Source organism: Cydia splendana, chromosome 11 (assembly GCF_910591565.1).
Source record: "Cydia splendana chromosome 11, ilCydSple1.2, whole genome shotgun sequence".
Taxonomy (NCBI): domain Eukaryota; kingdom Metazoa; phylum Arthropoda; class Insecta; order Lepidoptera; family Tortricidae; genus Cydia; species Cydia splendana.
In genome coordinates, this window is record NC_085970.1 from 2,719,769 (window position 1) to 2,738,116 (window position 18,348).

General features: G+C 36.0%; 1 protein-coding gene across 2 annotated transcripts in view; it reads left to right on the top strand.

Moving 5' to 3' along the window:
- The window catches only part of LOC134794706 (leucine-rich repeat-containing protein 24-like), a 71,369-nt gene extending 55,465 nt beyond the window's left edge, over positions 1–15,904 (top strand). Inside the window, exon 2 of one of the 2 annotated variants that reach the window (XM_063766486.1) lies at positions 13,569–15,904. In XM_063766486.1, coding sequence (XP_063622556.1) covers positions 13,604–15,367 — 1,764 coding nt within the window. In that variant the 5' untranslated portion in view covers positions 13,569–13,603 and the 3' untranslated portion in view covers positions 15,368–15,904. The remainder of the gene's footprint in view (positions 1–13,568) is intronic. The other variant, XM_063766487.1, reaches the window with a different exon arrangement.
- Positions 15,905–18,348: the final 2,444 nt, after the last annotated feature.

Sequence of the window (18,348 nt, forward strand, 5' to 3'; positions counted from 1 at the left end):
GCATAGTTTACAACTCCACATATTAGACCAGGGAAACCAAAATACGTATACTCATGTTAAGTAGTCTTTGTAAGCTTTTAGTGAAATGTTTAAATTAACTTCTACTAAACTAAATTAATAACTAGCTTAAATCTAAATAAAATAGGCCCTTGAGGCATTGTACCAAGGGCCTTAACTTCAAACTTTTATTCTGGTACTGAGGAATAATACCAAAGGTGCGACCAAAATCGAAATGATGCCAAATATTATTAGAAGTACCTACTGAATTAAAAATACATATTACTTATTGCGTATTATTATTTATATATTTTTTGCTTTTTTATCTCCTGAATACAGTTTTTAGTGGTTTCCAGTCCACTACCCTTACGTTTTGGTACATTCAAGCGGCCGTTAGCGGCCACTATGAAGCTGAAAAGTGGTCACGTTTTTTCATTGGCATTCTGCCTCTTTCGCACTCATGAAATGTTCATATAAGAGTACGTTATAGCTTCCCTTTTGCACACTTCAATTAAACAACACAACAATTAACATCACCTTCTTGACATTATCACAGAATAAATAATAGTACTAGGTACAGAAGGTTCACTCTCCCACAAAACGCGTCTATTACGAGAGATACAAGCGTAAGCGAGAGCAGGCGTCCGCGCGGTGCGCGGCAACTACTACTGCTAGACACCAAAATTGGTGTGGGCCGCGTATGACCGCATGTACTTGTAGTAACGTGACAAAAACGCGGAAGGAGCCACGCCTGACATTAAGGTGGTGGTGGTACTGGTGGTCGACGCGGTCCCAGTACATGTCATCTTGAAACTTAAGTCATTGTCAATAGAGCTGACAGCAGGGCAGGGGGATCTATTGGGCATTAGCATGTCGAGCACAAGTACCACCACCTTACACAACAACACATCTAACACATATTTTTATAGAGACGAGAAAATGTATTGGTTTTCTTATTCACGTCTGTCCGTTCTGAATCCCGACCGATCTAAATGCAATTTGCACCTCAATAAAAATCGGATCCCAATCAAATAAGATTTTGTAGCACAATGTATTTCACTTTGCTTTCTCGGGTTCAAATATTTGAACCATTCTATTTGAATCAGTTCTACTCTGGACCAAACTTGAAGCTTAATATGATTACTTACTTACTTGGTTGGCGTGATGCTGAGTCTTGGCCTCCAACACAAGAGCACGCCACTTCAAAGTGGCGTGCTCTTAATATGATTGGATTATATTTTTTCTTTATCTAATTTAAGACTCTAATTTAAAATAAAACTATCGGTGTCTCTTTCAGCTCTCATATTATTTACCATCAAAGTATCGTTTAGTTGTTTTTACAACTACCTAACCTTTGAGCTGACAAGGTTGATACTAGGGTTTCTGCTCGAGAATTCTCGAGGCGAGAAATCTCGAGAAATTTGTCCTAAGTCGAGACGGGAAAAAAACACTCAATGCCTCGAGAACTCGAGAAATAAATCTCTTGTGATAAGTAAAAAGAAAACACGCGTATAACACGTGATGTGTCTATAGTGTTATTCTTTAGGTAGTTAAATAAACGTAAACAATGTTTTTTTTTTACATTTTCAGGTACTTAAAACATTTATAGTTAACCAACCAAATAAAAAACTGCCTTGATCTGTCCCCTATCCTACCGTTCTGGCTTCAACCGATTTTCATGTTTTGAAACTTTTGAACTGTCATGACATTGTTTTTTTTTTTTTTTTAACTATTACTTGTGAAAGCAAAATAATGTAAACTATCGTATATGATTTGTAATTGTTTCATATTTGCGGTAATTTAATTTTCAAAAGTGTTTTTCAATATCTAATGCTAAAAAACGAATTATAGGGCCATGTAATAACAAATACATATGCTCAATTACTATTGATAAATCCTATTCCTATTAGCAATAGCACAATTTTAGCAGCTTCATTGTCACGTTGACTATTTCGTAGTAAAACTTTTGTTTCTGTTCTGTTCTGTAAAAGTTTGTCACATCGAGTTAAATTTATTGACTTGAATATTATTGTCTAATAAAATACCATATGTAGGTATTGTGGTTTGATTACATTTTGTTAAATACCTAAAGAAATACACTATAGCATCACATCCCCGGCGCGCAAGCCTGCTCCTATAGTACATTTTTTGTTTGTTGTTTAATTTTTTGATTATTAAGTGCAATTTATGGTAACTAAAAATTTACCCTATGTTTAATTAATTATCTCACCTACGATTCCTATGAGTCTGATTTGTAATAAAGCAAAAATATTAAAATAACCTGGTGTTTCTTGAAACTTTAAAAATTGAGAAATTAAAAAGATCGAGAAACCAGAAACCCTAGTTGATACCTTCATTTGAAATTTGATTTGATTACGAAATGTTATGGAAAGAGAAGATAAAGAAATATCAAGACGACATCCATTCTAGTAATTACAATATTTTGAACTGAACCCACGTTCTCGTTTTTCCATAGTGGTAAATTGTTAATTTCGGACCGATACGACCTTCAAACATTCAAGATATAAACGCACTTTCATCTTATGGCTCCTCTACACGATGGGCCAACGCCGGCCACTCCAAGGGATGCAGTCATGCGGTAGAATGAGATAGCAATATCACTTGCTCCCTCTAACGCATAAATGCGTCCTTTGGATTGGCCGGCGTTGGCCCATCGTGTAGAGGAGCCATTAAAGGCAACGCACTAGCAACCCCTTCGACCGGCTAGCCCGAGTTGCGTTCTCGCGCGTGAGTCCATACTTGAAGTCGCGCAATATGTATCATGGAGTCGCGCGCGAGATCGGTCAGGTGTTTGCAGGTGTCCCTGGGCACCAGTAATTGCGATAAGTTTGCTAGTCTGGCTCCTATGACATAAATAAATGCAGCATCCCATGTAAAATTGTGTTTAAAAGCAAACGTTACTTAATGATTAAGTCACCAAATAGTGTCATAAAAGCATTGTTGACAGATTGTTACCTGAAAATCAAGGTATCGTCTTGGGTCGTCCCATTCGTTTTTCGTCACGTTCTTAAATTAGTCCTATTCTGCTTTCGTCACTCATTCTACATTGAAAACCACCGACGATTGTGATGAATGTAGAATGAGTGACGAAAGCAGAATAGGACTAATTTAAGAACTTGACGAAAAACAAATGGGACGACCCAAGACGATACCAAAATCAACATGAATGTTCAAATAAAAGTTTACTTTCGCTAGTAAACATACATATCTCACCGTTATCTTTCTAATTAATAAGCATAAAGGCGTATGCAAGACGGTTATCACGAGGTCAATCCCGGGAACGTTAAGTTTGAGTGTTAGGAACGGCCGTAATTCCGGACTAAGTGTCAGTTAGCGTCGAAAACGTTCGCAATTAGCGTACCTTGCCTTTTACTGCTCGTACTGAAACCGGTTTGAATTTAAAAGTTCTAGTCCGTCACGTGTTAAAGGCTCGTTTTTAAAGACGGGTAATTGAAAGCAAAACTTGGCCCATGCAGAAGTTTGATTTTGTCAATTTATCAGCACAAGGCATTGCTTGAAATTAGGGAATGCAAATCGGACTTACCTACTTTGATTTAATTACTTTTTGTTTTATATGTCTAGATTTTAAAGTTAAAATTACCGAAGGGCGGATATTGAATCTGCTTGGGTCTGATATTCATAAAATAAATGAAGAGCAGTTGCAAAAATGTAACAAGATAGGTACTTACTTGAAAATGACTACTTATAATACATATAGGTACTAAAATGTGTTTCAGTGATAGTTTTGTACGTCTTTCACTAAAGAATAAAATAAATACCGTCACTAGATACATAACGTTGTTAAGTAGTTAAGTAGGTAATTAGATCATAATTTATTGATACAAATTGTTTGATAGAATGCTCCCAGTACAGAAAAAACCGTCTGACTTTTTTTTACGTGCAACTTTTATGATGGGATTTTTTACTTTAAATCTGCGATTCCTAGCAAATACAAATTATTAAACATTGTACCTAATTCTAAAATAAAATTCTATTCCATACTAGGTAAACATAATAAATACGAGATTAGCAAACACATAATTCACGTCCCTTTCCCGTACATTAAACAGACATTAAACAACAATTAGCCAAGTCTGCCGGTTGATAAGTGAAGTTTGACTTATTACTTGTCGTCATTTATCATCGTGGTTTTACACGAGGCTTTTGTTTCATAATTTCGACATCACTCATATGGTTGATGTGGTATGTTCTTAATCAAGGGAACCGTTCCCGTGGCAATAAGGGTTACCCAATCGTTTGTGCAAAACAGTAAAGTTAACTGTAAAAATATGGGTGTACAAATCATCTCAAAAATATGTCCCATAACTCTTATGTCAGTGAATTAAGAACTATGGGACATATTTTTGAGTAAGTTGTCTACACCCATATTTTTACAGTTGACTGTACAACAAGACGGTTACAATCGTTTTTAGAAAACGCAACACGAAACTTAAATAATGACGGATGCAGTTAAGCAAAAATATGTCCACCAACATTATTTTTGCAATAAAATGTCAACTTTAAGCGTCAATTTTTTGAGTTGACGTCTTATTGCAAAATGAATGTAGGTTGACACATTATTGCTTATCATCCATTTTATTTTTTATATGACGCATATTTCTCACGTCACTTTTCGTTATTCCGATATATTTTATTGACGTTTGTCCCTGAAGGCCAATTTAAACTTATATTTTGCCATCAAAATGATATCAGTTTGTTATAATTTTGCCGTAAATGTAAAATTGCCGTAAGTTTGTTATAAATTTCAGATCTTGTTCAAATACTTATTCAGAGCTGCTTTTCATCACGCAGCTTGTATGTCGTATTTTATGACATAAAATAAACATTCTACATTATTAAGCATAACGCTCTCGAGGTGCGAAATTCAGGTAGGGTAGATCGGGGGCAATAGTACCACGGGGCAATAGTACCATCATTATTATCTTCACAAGTACAACAAAATATGAATATGTGGGTATACACGATAAAGCCCAATACTTGTCTGGACCCGCTCACCAGTCGGCCGCTCGCTACGACGCGGAACGGAGGTGCTAAGAGACCATTTTTGTTTTCGAGTGATCAAAGTAAGTATTTACGAGAAATATTTTGTCATATTATTCAAAACTAAATAATCCTAGAGTTAGATTGGTATTTGAATATTCTCCTTCTTAACTGAAAATATTGATTACAGTTAAGCTCTAAAATAATAAACCTTTATATAATAAACATATTATTTGGGCTTTATTTACGTTCCAATTATTTATGTTACTATTGACCCGCACGAAGGGTCAATTGCACCACAAGGAATCATTGACGAAAAACGGGATTTTCTACCATACTCTTACCGTTTATTAACAATTATTCTCAAAAATACGTAAATCAATAACCTACTATTTCATATATACGTACAGTTTTGGTTCAACTCATATACATTCTGAACTAGGAACCCCTACCCACATACTACCCTACATTTCCCGTTGAAATGCCAACGTGAATCAGCAAACATACCCTTGATTCTATCTTTTTTCGTGTACCAAAAGTCAGCTAGCATTTTGTTTCTCTTTGAACTGACAACCTACACAAATGGCGCGAAGTTAATAAATTGACATCACCTTCGGGATATACTTCGTCCTTTTTTCTACTTCACGAATATTAATATTGGAGGAAAATAAAAGATTATTTTAATAATATGATGTTTGAGGACAAATTTTATTTTTGCAAAATGAGCAATTTTGTCGTTGTTTATTTATTTTATTTTCTTTATTTAGGATTACCAACAGATAATACATCTTACATGCCCTTCAATCTATATAACAATCATGACTGATGCTTATCTAATTATAGGTAACCACAACTTATATAAGTGTCTTGTATCTGTGAACAATATTTAACATGCGATAAACTTATGGGTAAATGAATTAACAGGTACCAGTACATTAATCAATCCTAGCCAAATTAAGTATTTTAAAGCACAATCTACCGTATAAAACTATAAGATTACTGTATTTGGCGTTGGCAGACTCGGTTATTAGCTATGGATTATCAAGTTATGGTAGAACGTACAAAACCTACCTACAAAGAATATATGATATCCAACTAAGACTTATTAAAACCATAGTACCATATAAAATAAAAACTAAGTACAGAGAGAACTATGCCCTATTGTTTAAATACTGCAAAGTAATGAATGTATTTGATAAAGTTGATGCAGCAATCATTAAAGAACAATCTCATCAAATAACTCACCTGCAAAAATTGGAGAGATCTAATAAATTGCGTCAACTCCAGAATTTACCAATGTACACGGTGCCAAAGGCAAATAATGTATATGGCAAAAGAACTTGTTGGTATATTCTCCCAGATACATTAAATAAATTACCTAAGGAATTAGTACATATATTAGAAAATACAAAACCATCGCAAGTCAATAATATTCTAAAAGAATATTTCACAAATGACAATGCTCTGGCAAATATACTGGCAAACAAACTAAAAAAAAAACCATTAGCTAAATTAAGGTAAGTAGATACTTGTTTATATTCTGAATTAGTTAGGTAACAACAAAACGCGAGTTTAGTGACCGCGCACATAATCTCATACTAGAGATTTTGCACACATATGTATGTAGATTTAAGTACTTTTTGGGAAATAAATAGATTTAAATTTTTTTTTTTTAATTTTAAATTACATTAACTAACATTACATAACTTGACAACTAGGGTGATGTTAAATTGTCGATAACAATTATTAACTACATACATACTTATATACAAATATTTTCTATAAATATTTTATAAAGTATTATTAAGACATCTGTGAATCTGTGTGTTGTCGTATAAAAATGATCATACCTAATCTTCTTACTTCGTTTTCATTTTTTGGAAATTATCGTCATATTTATACTACTCATAAGGCCCTGTATATAAGTACAGAGTTCAAACTCTATTATGACACGTCTCAAGTGGCTATTACTGTATGTTTCTTTCAAAAAGTGAGTACGCTCAAAAACCTGGCTTCCATTTGTTAAGTTGTCTAGTAACTACTAAATAAAGAGAAATAAGGCCAACCCAATACTCCCACCTCAATCCAGGATAGTTCGGATTGGGAAATATTAAATTCTTCTAGCCATGTGAGCACAGTAATTTGGTCGGATCTAAAGGAACAAGTCGGAACAAGTTACAAACGAAACGCTATCCAACCCTCTCCTCAATTACATTTGTTTCAAACTGCTTTCCTTGGACCTTATTCAGAAATGAAAATCTAACACCAATGCTTTTCGATACCGCACCAATTCAATGTGAACATCAGTGGTTCACGTTCATATTATATGTAGCAGCACTAGAGTTGAAGTCACGCATACAATAACAAAATCATGTAAGGACAGTGACATTTTAAAGTTAGTGGTCTTTTTTCGTACCGATAGCAAGTTGACCCGCCAACTGCAGTGACCAAAAGTTTCTTCAATGTTTTTTTGGCTTAATATCGTGCGTTTAAGTTTCATTCATTCAATACTGTTTTTGCGATTAGTACTCTATGCAGCTGTGTGTGTAACCATTCACCTCAACTCTCCTGCCCATACTTATAATATAGGTACGCGTAAGGGTCTCAAAAGCCGATAGAAAAAACCTTTATGTCTACGTATTAAGGGCGAAAAACACGTCGTTCGGCTCGGCTGACTCGGCTCGCATCGGCCGACGCCTGCCGACGCGTCTCCACGTCTTTTTCGCTGGAAGAAACGAATTTGATTTCAATATCATTTTGATACGTTAGATACTTGAGAATAAGGCTTCCTTGGGCTCGCTAACTCGAAGGCTGTGCCTGTGGCTTTACGCTACATTGCGTTTCTAACTTATTTAAATTGTAACAAAGTAACTATTTGCCATTTAGTATCGATTTTGGATTAATTGAACAACGAGGCAGTGGGTTGAATTGGGGAGCTTTTAATTAAATTTTGTTGCTATTAAATAAATGTATCAAATTTGAAATATAAATGTATAACACACACACGGTTTAAAGAACAGTACAATGAAAAACAACGCTGTCCTAAAACTACTGTTAGACCTCCTAGTGGGAATCGTCTTAGGATGTTGGCTGTACTATTTTATAATCTTGCCTGTATCTGTTTTTTCCCCAATAAAGAAAATAAAAATAAATAAAAATTCAATAAATACCACTTACCTATTATTTTCGTGATAGTTGTTTGTATACTAATGAATAATAGGCGAGTCTAATTATTTTTCATAATTTTCTTATGGGTCTACTTATTTATATCTTGCAATAAGAATGCTGTTGATGTAACAGAAAAATAGGTCACTAGACTATTATACTCTGAGATTCCAAACGAGAACTTCTTATTCTTTCTAACTCTTTGTTTTGTCTATTTATCCCAAATAAAATTCTCCCGTGAAAACTATTTGAAAGTTATCAGTTGTCCAGAATGTCCACAAATAAAACCTGGGAGATATTTACGAGAGCCAAACACTGGAAAATAGTAAACAATATAAATCACTTACCGTAGAGTTTTTGGTGAAAATATTTTCAATTTTCAAAGACATTGGAAGCGCTTTGTTTGTTTGAGTTCTGAATCGTATTTCATAGCAGCGAATAAGCATTCAATACTTAACGTCTATAGAAATTTGAGTCTTATTACATCTCGTGAAGTATGGTTTTGCTCATCAGTTTCAATGGCAGTGACCGAGATTATTAGGGTTCATTTTCTTTTGTGTGCGCTAATACAGTTCGTTGTACATAAGTTGCTCTTTATCACCCTTTCTTTTCGGCAATAAAATGGACCTTCTTAAGTGTAGCCGGCTAGCGTAGACTACTTTTAGCGACTAACGAAGAAAAGAGTAATGTTTTTTGTGTCTTTTTGGTATTTCGTACGTCCATTACGCTGCCCCACCACGCACAAAATCCGTAACAACTGTTAGGAAAAACATTCCATTGTGAACTGTATTAACGCGCAATAAATTCCAAATTCAAACTGGTTTTGTAATGGCTATGATGGCTGTTATAATGTGGCTGTATGAACTTTATGTCTAAAACTTCAAACAAGCATCGAAAAAAAATTTTAACACACCGTGGTGCGAGCAAAGAGTTTTTAGAAAACAACCTATCAAATACAAGGGTGTTTAACTGTTTACAGAAGTCTATTTTCAAAGCCTAGCTTAAAGATCAACAAACCACGTTTTGTGAGCCATATACGACTAATTACATATATAGTTTGCCTAAAATATGTACCTAATTTACTTAATATTGATGGCTCTTTTAAACCCCGAACCTAATTGCCATGGGCTCTTCTTCTTAAAAGTTTAATGATCTCTGGTCTAGCGGCTAATGAAAATTTTTATGAAGCATAAACAATCCTTCATTGATTTTTTCATTTTGGCTACCCGCATATTCGTTTTATTTATCATAGTTCCATAGTTACTAATTTGCGGAGCTATTTTCCAAACAATGCCAGTTGAAGCTTCAACCATTTCCCCTTTGTAGGCCATTTTCCTATTTAATACCACAGTTTGCATTGTACAGATAAAGTCTAAATCACAGACGAGGGACTACAAATACAAAATTATTCCACGGATAATATCAGTTGATAATTCAGTAGCTCTGTTTTGCCTGTTTTGGTGCAAATTGATCAAATATGTCCATATTTTGCGGTTTTATGCACTGTTTCAGATGATAATTTGTTCTGAAATATAATTACATATTTGGTTAATGTATATTAAATGGGTAATATGAAAGTACTGGGGATATAGGGAAGCTTACCATATATAATTCACAACTGACATAATTACGTAACATAAGCCGCTCAATGTATCTACACGCACGCGCGATACCTATAGGTATATAGCCAATTTGTAAATATATAAATGAAATTAAAATGCTTTATTGCCACAAAAGAGTACAAAATATAAACTAAATTAACTTAACTAACTAAATATTCTAATAATATTAAATATATCTAATAAGTTATATAACTGATTGATAGATAAAAGTACCTTTTAGTAACATAACAAAATCAATGTTTGACAACTTAAGATCGTATCCTATTTTTATTTGAGAAATTTTGTATTACTTTTCACAGTTAAGTAATTTTGGAACGATTCTAATAGTAACGATTCCGCTACTGTCTTACAAAATGCACGAATGATAGTAACGCAATGAACCTAAAACGCTCTTAGGTAGGTAAAACTATACCTATATTAGAAAAAAAAAACAAAAAACATCGCTAGTGCTCTCGATTCTTGATTCCCAATAAATAGTACCATCTTCATAATATCAAATTTAGGTTTTATTATTAATTATGTTCAGGAAAATGGAGCGAAATGACGAATACCTATAAAATAAAATAAGAACTTAAAATTATGTTCAGGAAAATGTACGATATCGTATTCTTTAAGTTCTTATTTTATTTTATAGGTATTCGTCATTTCGCACCATTTTCCTGAACATAATTAATAATAAAACCTAAATTTGATTGTAAATATTAATGGAAATAAATTACTTGTATTTGTATGGTCATACGAAGCTAAGTCAAGTTAGCCATTGCAAACCGATCAGTCACCCAAATGACTCAAATTATACAGGACACGGCGTCTATTTGTAAACAGATCAATTGTACGGTCAGCCGGCTCGAGAGACAAGAGATCAGTCCTTGACGACCGGATATTGTACATCTGTAGTTAATTCATACCAAATAGATTTTTACTTTTTAACGAGCAACAAGTGTAGTCAGGGGCCGATTTTTGAATTTCGATCGCTCGATTTCGTCACTCGAAAATCGGTGGAAAACGGCGAAATGCTAATTTTTGAAAAAGTTACGAGCGATCGAAATTTGGAATCTCGTGGTATTGACCACTCGATTTCTATTCTATTAGTAGAATTTAAATGCCTAATAGTGGAGATATTATTGAACGAAATACACGAAATCGAGCGGTCGAAATTCAAAAATCGGCCCCCAGGTTAGTAAACAACTATTACTACGAGTCCTAATCCTGAAGTTCCCAAAAAAATATCAGCAAGCAAATTATTCACATATGTGATTAAAGATATATTTATACAGAACAAAACTATTTCTACCAAGCAGATACCTACGTCTGTAAACGATTGAACAAATTCTTAAAATAAAGGAAACATGGAGAAAAAAATCACAGCTTCGGGCATGATTGGAACTTGCCACCTTTTGGGACATCTTGCCCGAAACGGTGAATTAAAAAAAATCCTATAATTTAAAAATATATACAAAACAACTTGAAAAAAATCCTTTTGAATTAATTGACAGGTACCCAATTACCTTTCATTTTACTTACATCTATGCAGGTACCTACAAGTAAAATTGACGTCCAATTAACAAATTGGCACAGAAAGGCCACATATCCCACGTGGAATTAGTTTGCCGTGCTCGTGGCAAGAGCTCCTTTATTCGGCCTGGAATTAATTCGCTAGTGTGTCCTAATTGGATGCAGTTTAAACACCGCTTGTTTGCTGGTTTATTTATTTTTTACCTGTTGCGAGAGCGTTACTGGAACATTTTATGTTTTCATTTATTTCAGTTTTTTTTTATTCTACGTTTTAAATTCTTACGATGTTATTTATATGTCAATGTGATATGTCATGTTTGTTGATACTCATTCAAAAATTGTTAAAAACGTGTAGGTATTTCAATGCCTTTAAGTTTTTTGTAAAATTGATTTCGCAAATTCTGTGTAACCTCTCACTAATCAGCTGAACCTCTACTCCTTAGTCCAGTGGTGGGCAAACTTTCTTCATGGGGGGGCCAGAAAGTTTAGGTAATTTAAGTAGAGGGCCAGAATTGTAGCTAAAATTTATTTTGATTTGCGATTATCGTGGGCCAATGCCATATACTAATTATTTCATAGGACCGGCGGCGGGCCGGATAAAATCCATTCGCGGGCCGGAGATGGCCCGCGGGCCGTACTTTGCCCACCACTGCCTTAGTCGCTACACTCTTGCCAGAGTGGTTATGGTCATTATTGTGAATCTCTACTGCTGAACCTAAGCCAAGACTTTCGTACTTTTATATAAAGATATGTTTAATAAAAATGGAAACCATAGGTCTAGATTAAGATAGAAACTGTATCAATATTTTTTGTATGACCGTTGTTTCAAATTTAAATCTCTAAAAATCTCTATTCTTATACGGTCTTGGTAGGTATAACTAATTTATTTTTCGTGATTTTATGGTTAGTCCCTATAGAAAAGTTTTTCAGAATGACTATCTTCAACACTCATTGTCGTTCGGGTTATTTAACCTGTCCTCATTCTGTATTTTCAAGCATACCTTAGCATCGAACGTCAAAACGTGGACTATCAAATTTACCTGTAGCCTTGAATTTTTACTGAATAAGGTTTTAAGTAACTAGGTACAATAAATATTAGGTGTCACTTTCGCATTCGTTTCGTCAGAGGAAGTGCAAAATTCCCTACTGACATTTGACCCAAATATTTAACTGTATTTGTCTAATTAACAAGAAGGCTTTGACCCTTATTCAAACACCTCTTAACACCCTATAAGAGTAACCACTAAGCCGAACAGGGTAAATACGGTTACACAATTAACTTTCCCAGTGAAGCCCTATTAATCTTCCCGTGGCCACTCTTTCGAACAGTGTGGTAACGAAGTGGCTAGCGTTGGAAACTAATTTAATTCTGAGATGAACTTCTGTTTGAGGTATATAGTTATCGATTGTGTAAGAGCTGATAAAATGAAAGGCTGACGTAATGAAATATGACTACACCACGGATATAGAGGAATAAGAGTTGATAAAAAATATAATTTTGTATTAATTGGAACAAATCATAATTATTAATTTGTGCTACGAACCGATTTAAAGCTTAACGATTATAGTAGGGTTTTACCTGTATATAAAGGTATTTTAGATACATTAATTAGAGTTTATCTTAATGATCAAAATTAAATCTCATAATCTCCTGGCTTCAGAGATTCAACAAAATTAATTGGCGTTTACTCAAAGATAACGGTTTTATGATTTAAACGTTAGTCGACTTCTCATTGCAATTAGCGAGTAAATTAGTAGAGGCTAAAAGTTATTATTACTTACTTAACAAATTATTTGAAATTATAGAGTTATATGTCTGATCTCAAATTAAGATATTCTGTGACATTTCATTCAATGGGTATCGTAGCGATAGAGATACTAGTTTATTTGTACCTAACTTAAAAAAAATTGATAACGAAAAACCTAATACAGTTATTTTCATTTGGTTCACCATTCATTCGTTCCGCATACGTTTGATTCACTTATTGTGTGCTACTGTTTAATTGTTTATACGTGTCAATTTATTTTAAGCCTAGACGTTAGATCGCACGTGCGTTCATAGTAGTTATAAATAACCAGAGCACGTGCGGCTTTGATCCGCTAGTAACTGACACGTTACTGCTCCGGTGGTTTACCAAATCAATCATTACAAAAACGTGCTAAGGCCACGTAAACAGAGTAACGATAGCCAGCCATTGTTCCCGAAACCCCGTTGTTTAGTCGATTAACGCGCGTTTGTTGTTTCAGGCAGCCTGCCGATGTAAACACACGCCCGAAATGAGATGAGCATGCGCGTGGCTTGGGCCAGGTGGTACTGGATTGTGATCTTCACGACGTGCACCGCGAGGACCGCCAGCGACTGGCTCGACTGCGCCCGGTTCGCCGCCTGCGTCTGCAAGTGGTCTTCCGGCAAAAAAACTGCCACCTGCGCCTCGAGCGACCTCCGCCGACCCCCGCCACTCTCATCCGACATCCAAGTATTAGACATACACGACAACCCAATCAGAAACCTTCCTGCCGAAGCCTTTGCTAATATTGGCTTATTAAACCTGCAGAAAATCAACTTACGAGCCACTAAACTTCGATCGCTGCATGCGGATGCATTTCTCGAATTAAGAATTCTGATTGAAGTCGATTTAGCTGAAAACGACCTTTCCAATCTGCCGAGGGATATATTCAGAGGCAACGAAAGACTGCGTTTGGTAGTTCTGACCAACAACCCTTTGACGACGCTAATTGCTGACCAGTTCCCGCCTTTGCCGCATCTGCGCATGCTTTTATTAGACGGTTGCCGGCTGCGGACGATACACAGAAACGCTTTACGGAATTTGAAATCTTTAGAGAAAATCGATTTGCGTAGAAACCAGCTTACATTCCTTCGTTACAGTACGTTCTCGTTGCCGACTTTGAAAACGATTTCTTTGTCGGGCAATCCGTGGCGATGCGACTGCCGACTACGTGAATTTAAAGATTGGTTTTTACTAAGGAAGTTAGATACAGAGGAATTAGTTTGCGTGGAGCCTTCCACGAAGGCGGGGAACAAGTGGAGGAGTGTCTCTAACGAGAGCATGGTGTGCGCGCCCGAGGTACGCTCCAGCACGTTGGTTGTGAGAGCTGAAGTCGGAGTGGCCACTTCCTTCGGCTGCTGGGTTCACGGGATTCCAAAACCTCAAGTAACATGGTTATTTGACGGTGTAGATGTACATAACAGTAGTTTAGATTGCGATTTGGAAGAAACGCAGACGGATATAGAAGACGATGATGATGAAAGAGTACCGGGTAGCGTAAGATGGGTGAACATCACGCTGTTGAATGTAACTTCCAGTGCGGCCGGTGAATGGTCCTGTGTAGCTAAAAGTAGCGCTGGAGAAGCGAGAGCGATTATTAGTCTCGTGTTACCACGATCCCAAACGGCTACAGCGAGAACAGCTCCCGGCATTCCTCAACTTCTAGGCGTCGTATTTGGTGCATTAGGTATCTTAGCGTCCCTGGGCTTTTTAGCGGCTGTGGCCTGCTGGAGATTAAGACGACGCACAGTCCCACCAAGCAGAAGCTTCACTGACCAAGAAAAGAGATTATTAGATGCATCAGTAGTCGTCAGTTGCGATCGTTCTATAGGTGACATGGCATCTCCCTGCGATTTTGAACTGACAGAGAGATCTGGTGACGATCAGCCTAGAGGCTGTGGCTTCGACCCTGTACATATAACTATAGAAGGTACTCCAGGGGCTTTTCCTCCTCCGCCTGCAGAGTTTGCTGTCCCAGTTCCGTACGGAAACATCTATATATCAGTGCAAGTAGCTGGGAGAGTTGGTGAGCCGGGGAAGTACCCTGATCTACTGAGTGGAGGAGCGACGTTGCCACGTAGAAGTAGGACGTGTTGCACTGCACCAGCGTATGACAATATGGGACCCAGAGTGACCGCGACGGGGAGTTCTTCAACATGGTCTTTACCTGGACCTAGCGCGGAGAACGGTGGAGTCGACAACACTGAAACCCCCGTCCTGACCTTACCACCTCCACCACCTGAGTTTGTGTCCCTTTAGCCTCGGCCCCTGGTACTGGACGCCTCTGCCCTGAGGTGACCTGGTACCACACAGACTTTCGGTCAATTAGACTTTTCCCCAATTTCTTCATTATAAGATTATTAAGTAAGTTTTGTAAATACTTAATTGCTAAGAGGGAGATGTGTGACATCCTGTGAGATTTAAATACGTAAGGTTGTTATCACTATTGATGATGATGATGAATGTTATTTATCATTATTAGTTAGAGTAAATCTTGTTGCAGGTATGTTGGGATTTTGTTGAAGTAAGAATCTAGTCTTTGCGTTGATTTCCTAGGACATTATTTTAAATACTTTTTGCATATGTGTGTCTTCCCAACTTTTGTAAATATAATTATTTATTACTTATAAACTTCCCAAACATAAGACTGACCCTTTTGTCTTGTTTTCGTCTATCTTCATATCTTTAATGATGTATAAAGCTATACACTCCACTTAGTCATACAGGATAGCTTCTAAACAATTTCTTTGAGAGCAAATAATGTAAAAATAAACAGATCACAAGCATAGTATACAATCGTTTCATTTGACCATTTCTGCAACGCTACGATGATGTAAAAAGGCAATAGCCTCCTGACCAAAAATTCTGTAGTCAATGTTAACTAACACTATACTGTGGTATTCGGAGTTATTTAGATAGTAGAAACTGATATATGATTTAATATTGTTTTTGACTGAATTGACTGATTATATTTGATGATATTACCACTAAATGGTCAAGAGGAGGATACAAATATACAGTGTGGAAAAAAAGTCGGGCCCTGGAGGGAAACTATCTTAAATCCTTAAGTTGGCTCATTTTACTTAAAGGAGACATTCCTTTATTTTTAAAAAGAAACAAACTGCATTCAAAGATTTTCTAAATCTCGCTTGCCGCGCCGCGCCCGGGACTCCAACCGACTAAAAATTCCAAAAAATAAACACTCGCAATTTTATTCTACTAGTCGATACAGTTAATGTTAATGATAATATTTCTCCAGGATACATATTAGGTCTTACACTCGTCTGTCGTACAAAATATCCATAAAATCTAATATTTACTACTCAAAATTTTTTTAGACAAGCCAAATTGAAGAAAAAACGAAAAATGTTGAATGTAGTTTTGTTTCTTTTTAAAAATAAATGAAGTAAAATGAGCCAACTTAAGGATTTTAGGTAGTTTCCCTCCAGGGCCCGACTTATTTTTCCACACTATATATCTGATACAAGACAATACAATACAATACACACCTCACATACACGTAGTTTACAATAAATGTACAATAACATAAACAAAGACAATAGAGGTAACAACAGGCGGTCTGATTTTATGAACAATCAATTAAATTTTCAAAACTCGCCGTATTCTCACAAAAATTTTGACCAAAGGTAAAATAAGGTAAAACAAAACATTTATTAAACAGCTCTCACTTTACTCTATTTCTAGATACTTTATATATTAAAGTTCTAGTCCAGCATTTTCATCAATATACTGCCTCAATTTGGTAACTCAATCGAATTCTGTTGACACTCTCATAGACACCGTTTGCTGTAGAACAATGGAATTTCTATTAAGTCGGGCTCGCCGTGAATCAATTAACCATATCGGCTTCGTTGGTTAAACAATGGTTTGTCATACACTGTCTATGGGCTTTAAGGCAGGAAATGGAAAGGACGAACTAACTTCTAACTAGTGGGTCTTCGAGCTGTAGACTTCGCGAACCCTCTATGTAGAAAATCTTCCAAAAACTTTATCGACAGAAAATTATAGACATGTAATTCTTAATTCTACATTTTGATACAGAGATGATCGTCATATGGACGAAAATTCCGGACAGACAGTCCACGCTGAAAAGGAGACGTTTTGCTCGCTTAGTCGAAAATAAAAATAATAACTTTAGATCTGATTTTTTGACATCAAATACCTATAGCTGTTTTTCATTATAATAATAATATTACATAATTAAGGATTAAAAATTCCTTACGACTGTTTTGATATAAAACCCTTAACTCTAACTTAAAACTCTATAATCCTTGGGGTGATGCGGATGGCGATACAAACGCAAAACAAGGAAAACTTAGTAGATAAGTATCAGATGCGGAAAAACTGTAGAAGTAAGCATGCAAAGTAATTTTTTTCATAAAACCTATTTCTAACTATGTATATGCATAATCATAATATATCGGTTCGGAGCTATAATAGAACCAAATATTTAAATGAATTGAGTCTGCAGTTACTCTGAATGATTTAGTGAACTACAAGTTGGCTAATAATTATCATTTCATTTAAAGCTGCGATCTATATAAGTAAAGGATGACTCCGTTAGATAGGGCCGTGTCCGGGCCGGAGCTTCCATCGTATCGTTTTCTATGGAAAACACCATGTGATCGCCTGTCATGTCATAGAAAAGTAAGCGCAGGAAGCTCCGGCCCGGACATGGTCCGGTCTAACTTCAGTCACCCTTAAGACGAAACAGGAGCTGAGTTTTAAATATTTTAGGTAAATATACCCGTCTCGCTAACGGAAGCGGCACCTAAAAGTAGTGCGATAAGGACAAGGCGAAAAATCCTGCGTAAAAATCTCAAAAATCGAGGTTTCGTACTGCTCTGTTTCCTCCTCCAAAACTTAACCAATCGTAACTAAATTTGGAAATCTAAATGATTATGAAACTATCTGTGTCGGACCGTTTTGCTTTTTTGGCTAATTGATATTAGTTTTGAATGCCACGCCTCTCATTGCGGCATAGTCAATTAGGCCATTTTGGCCATTTTTGAAGGGCTCTAGCGCCTTAAAAAACAAAAATATCAAAAAAAGCAAAACGGTCCGACACAGATATTGACAATATTAATCTGTGTTGAAAAAATCATTGCTCTAGCTTCAAAAACCACGGAGGAAAACGAGGAGTACGTTTGTATGGAGAAATGACCACTCCATTAGGCCATTTTGGCCATTTTTGAAGGGCTCTAGCGCCTTAAAAAACA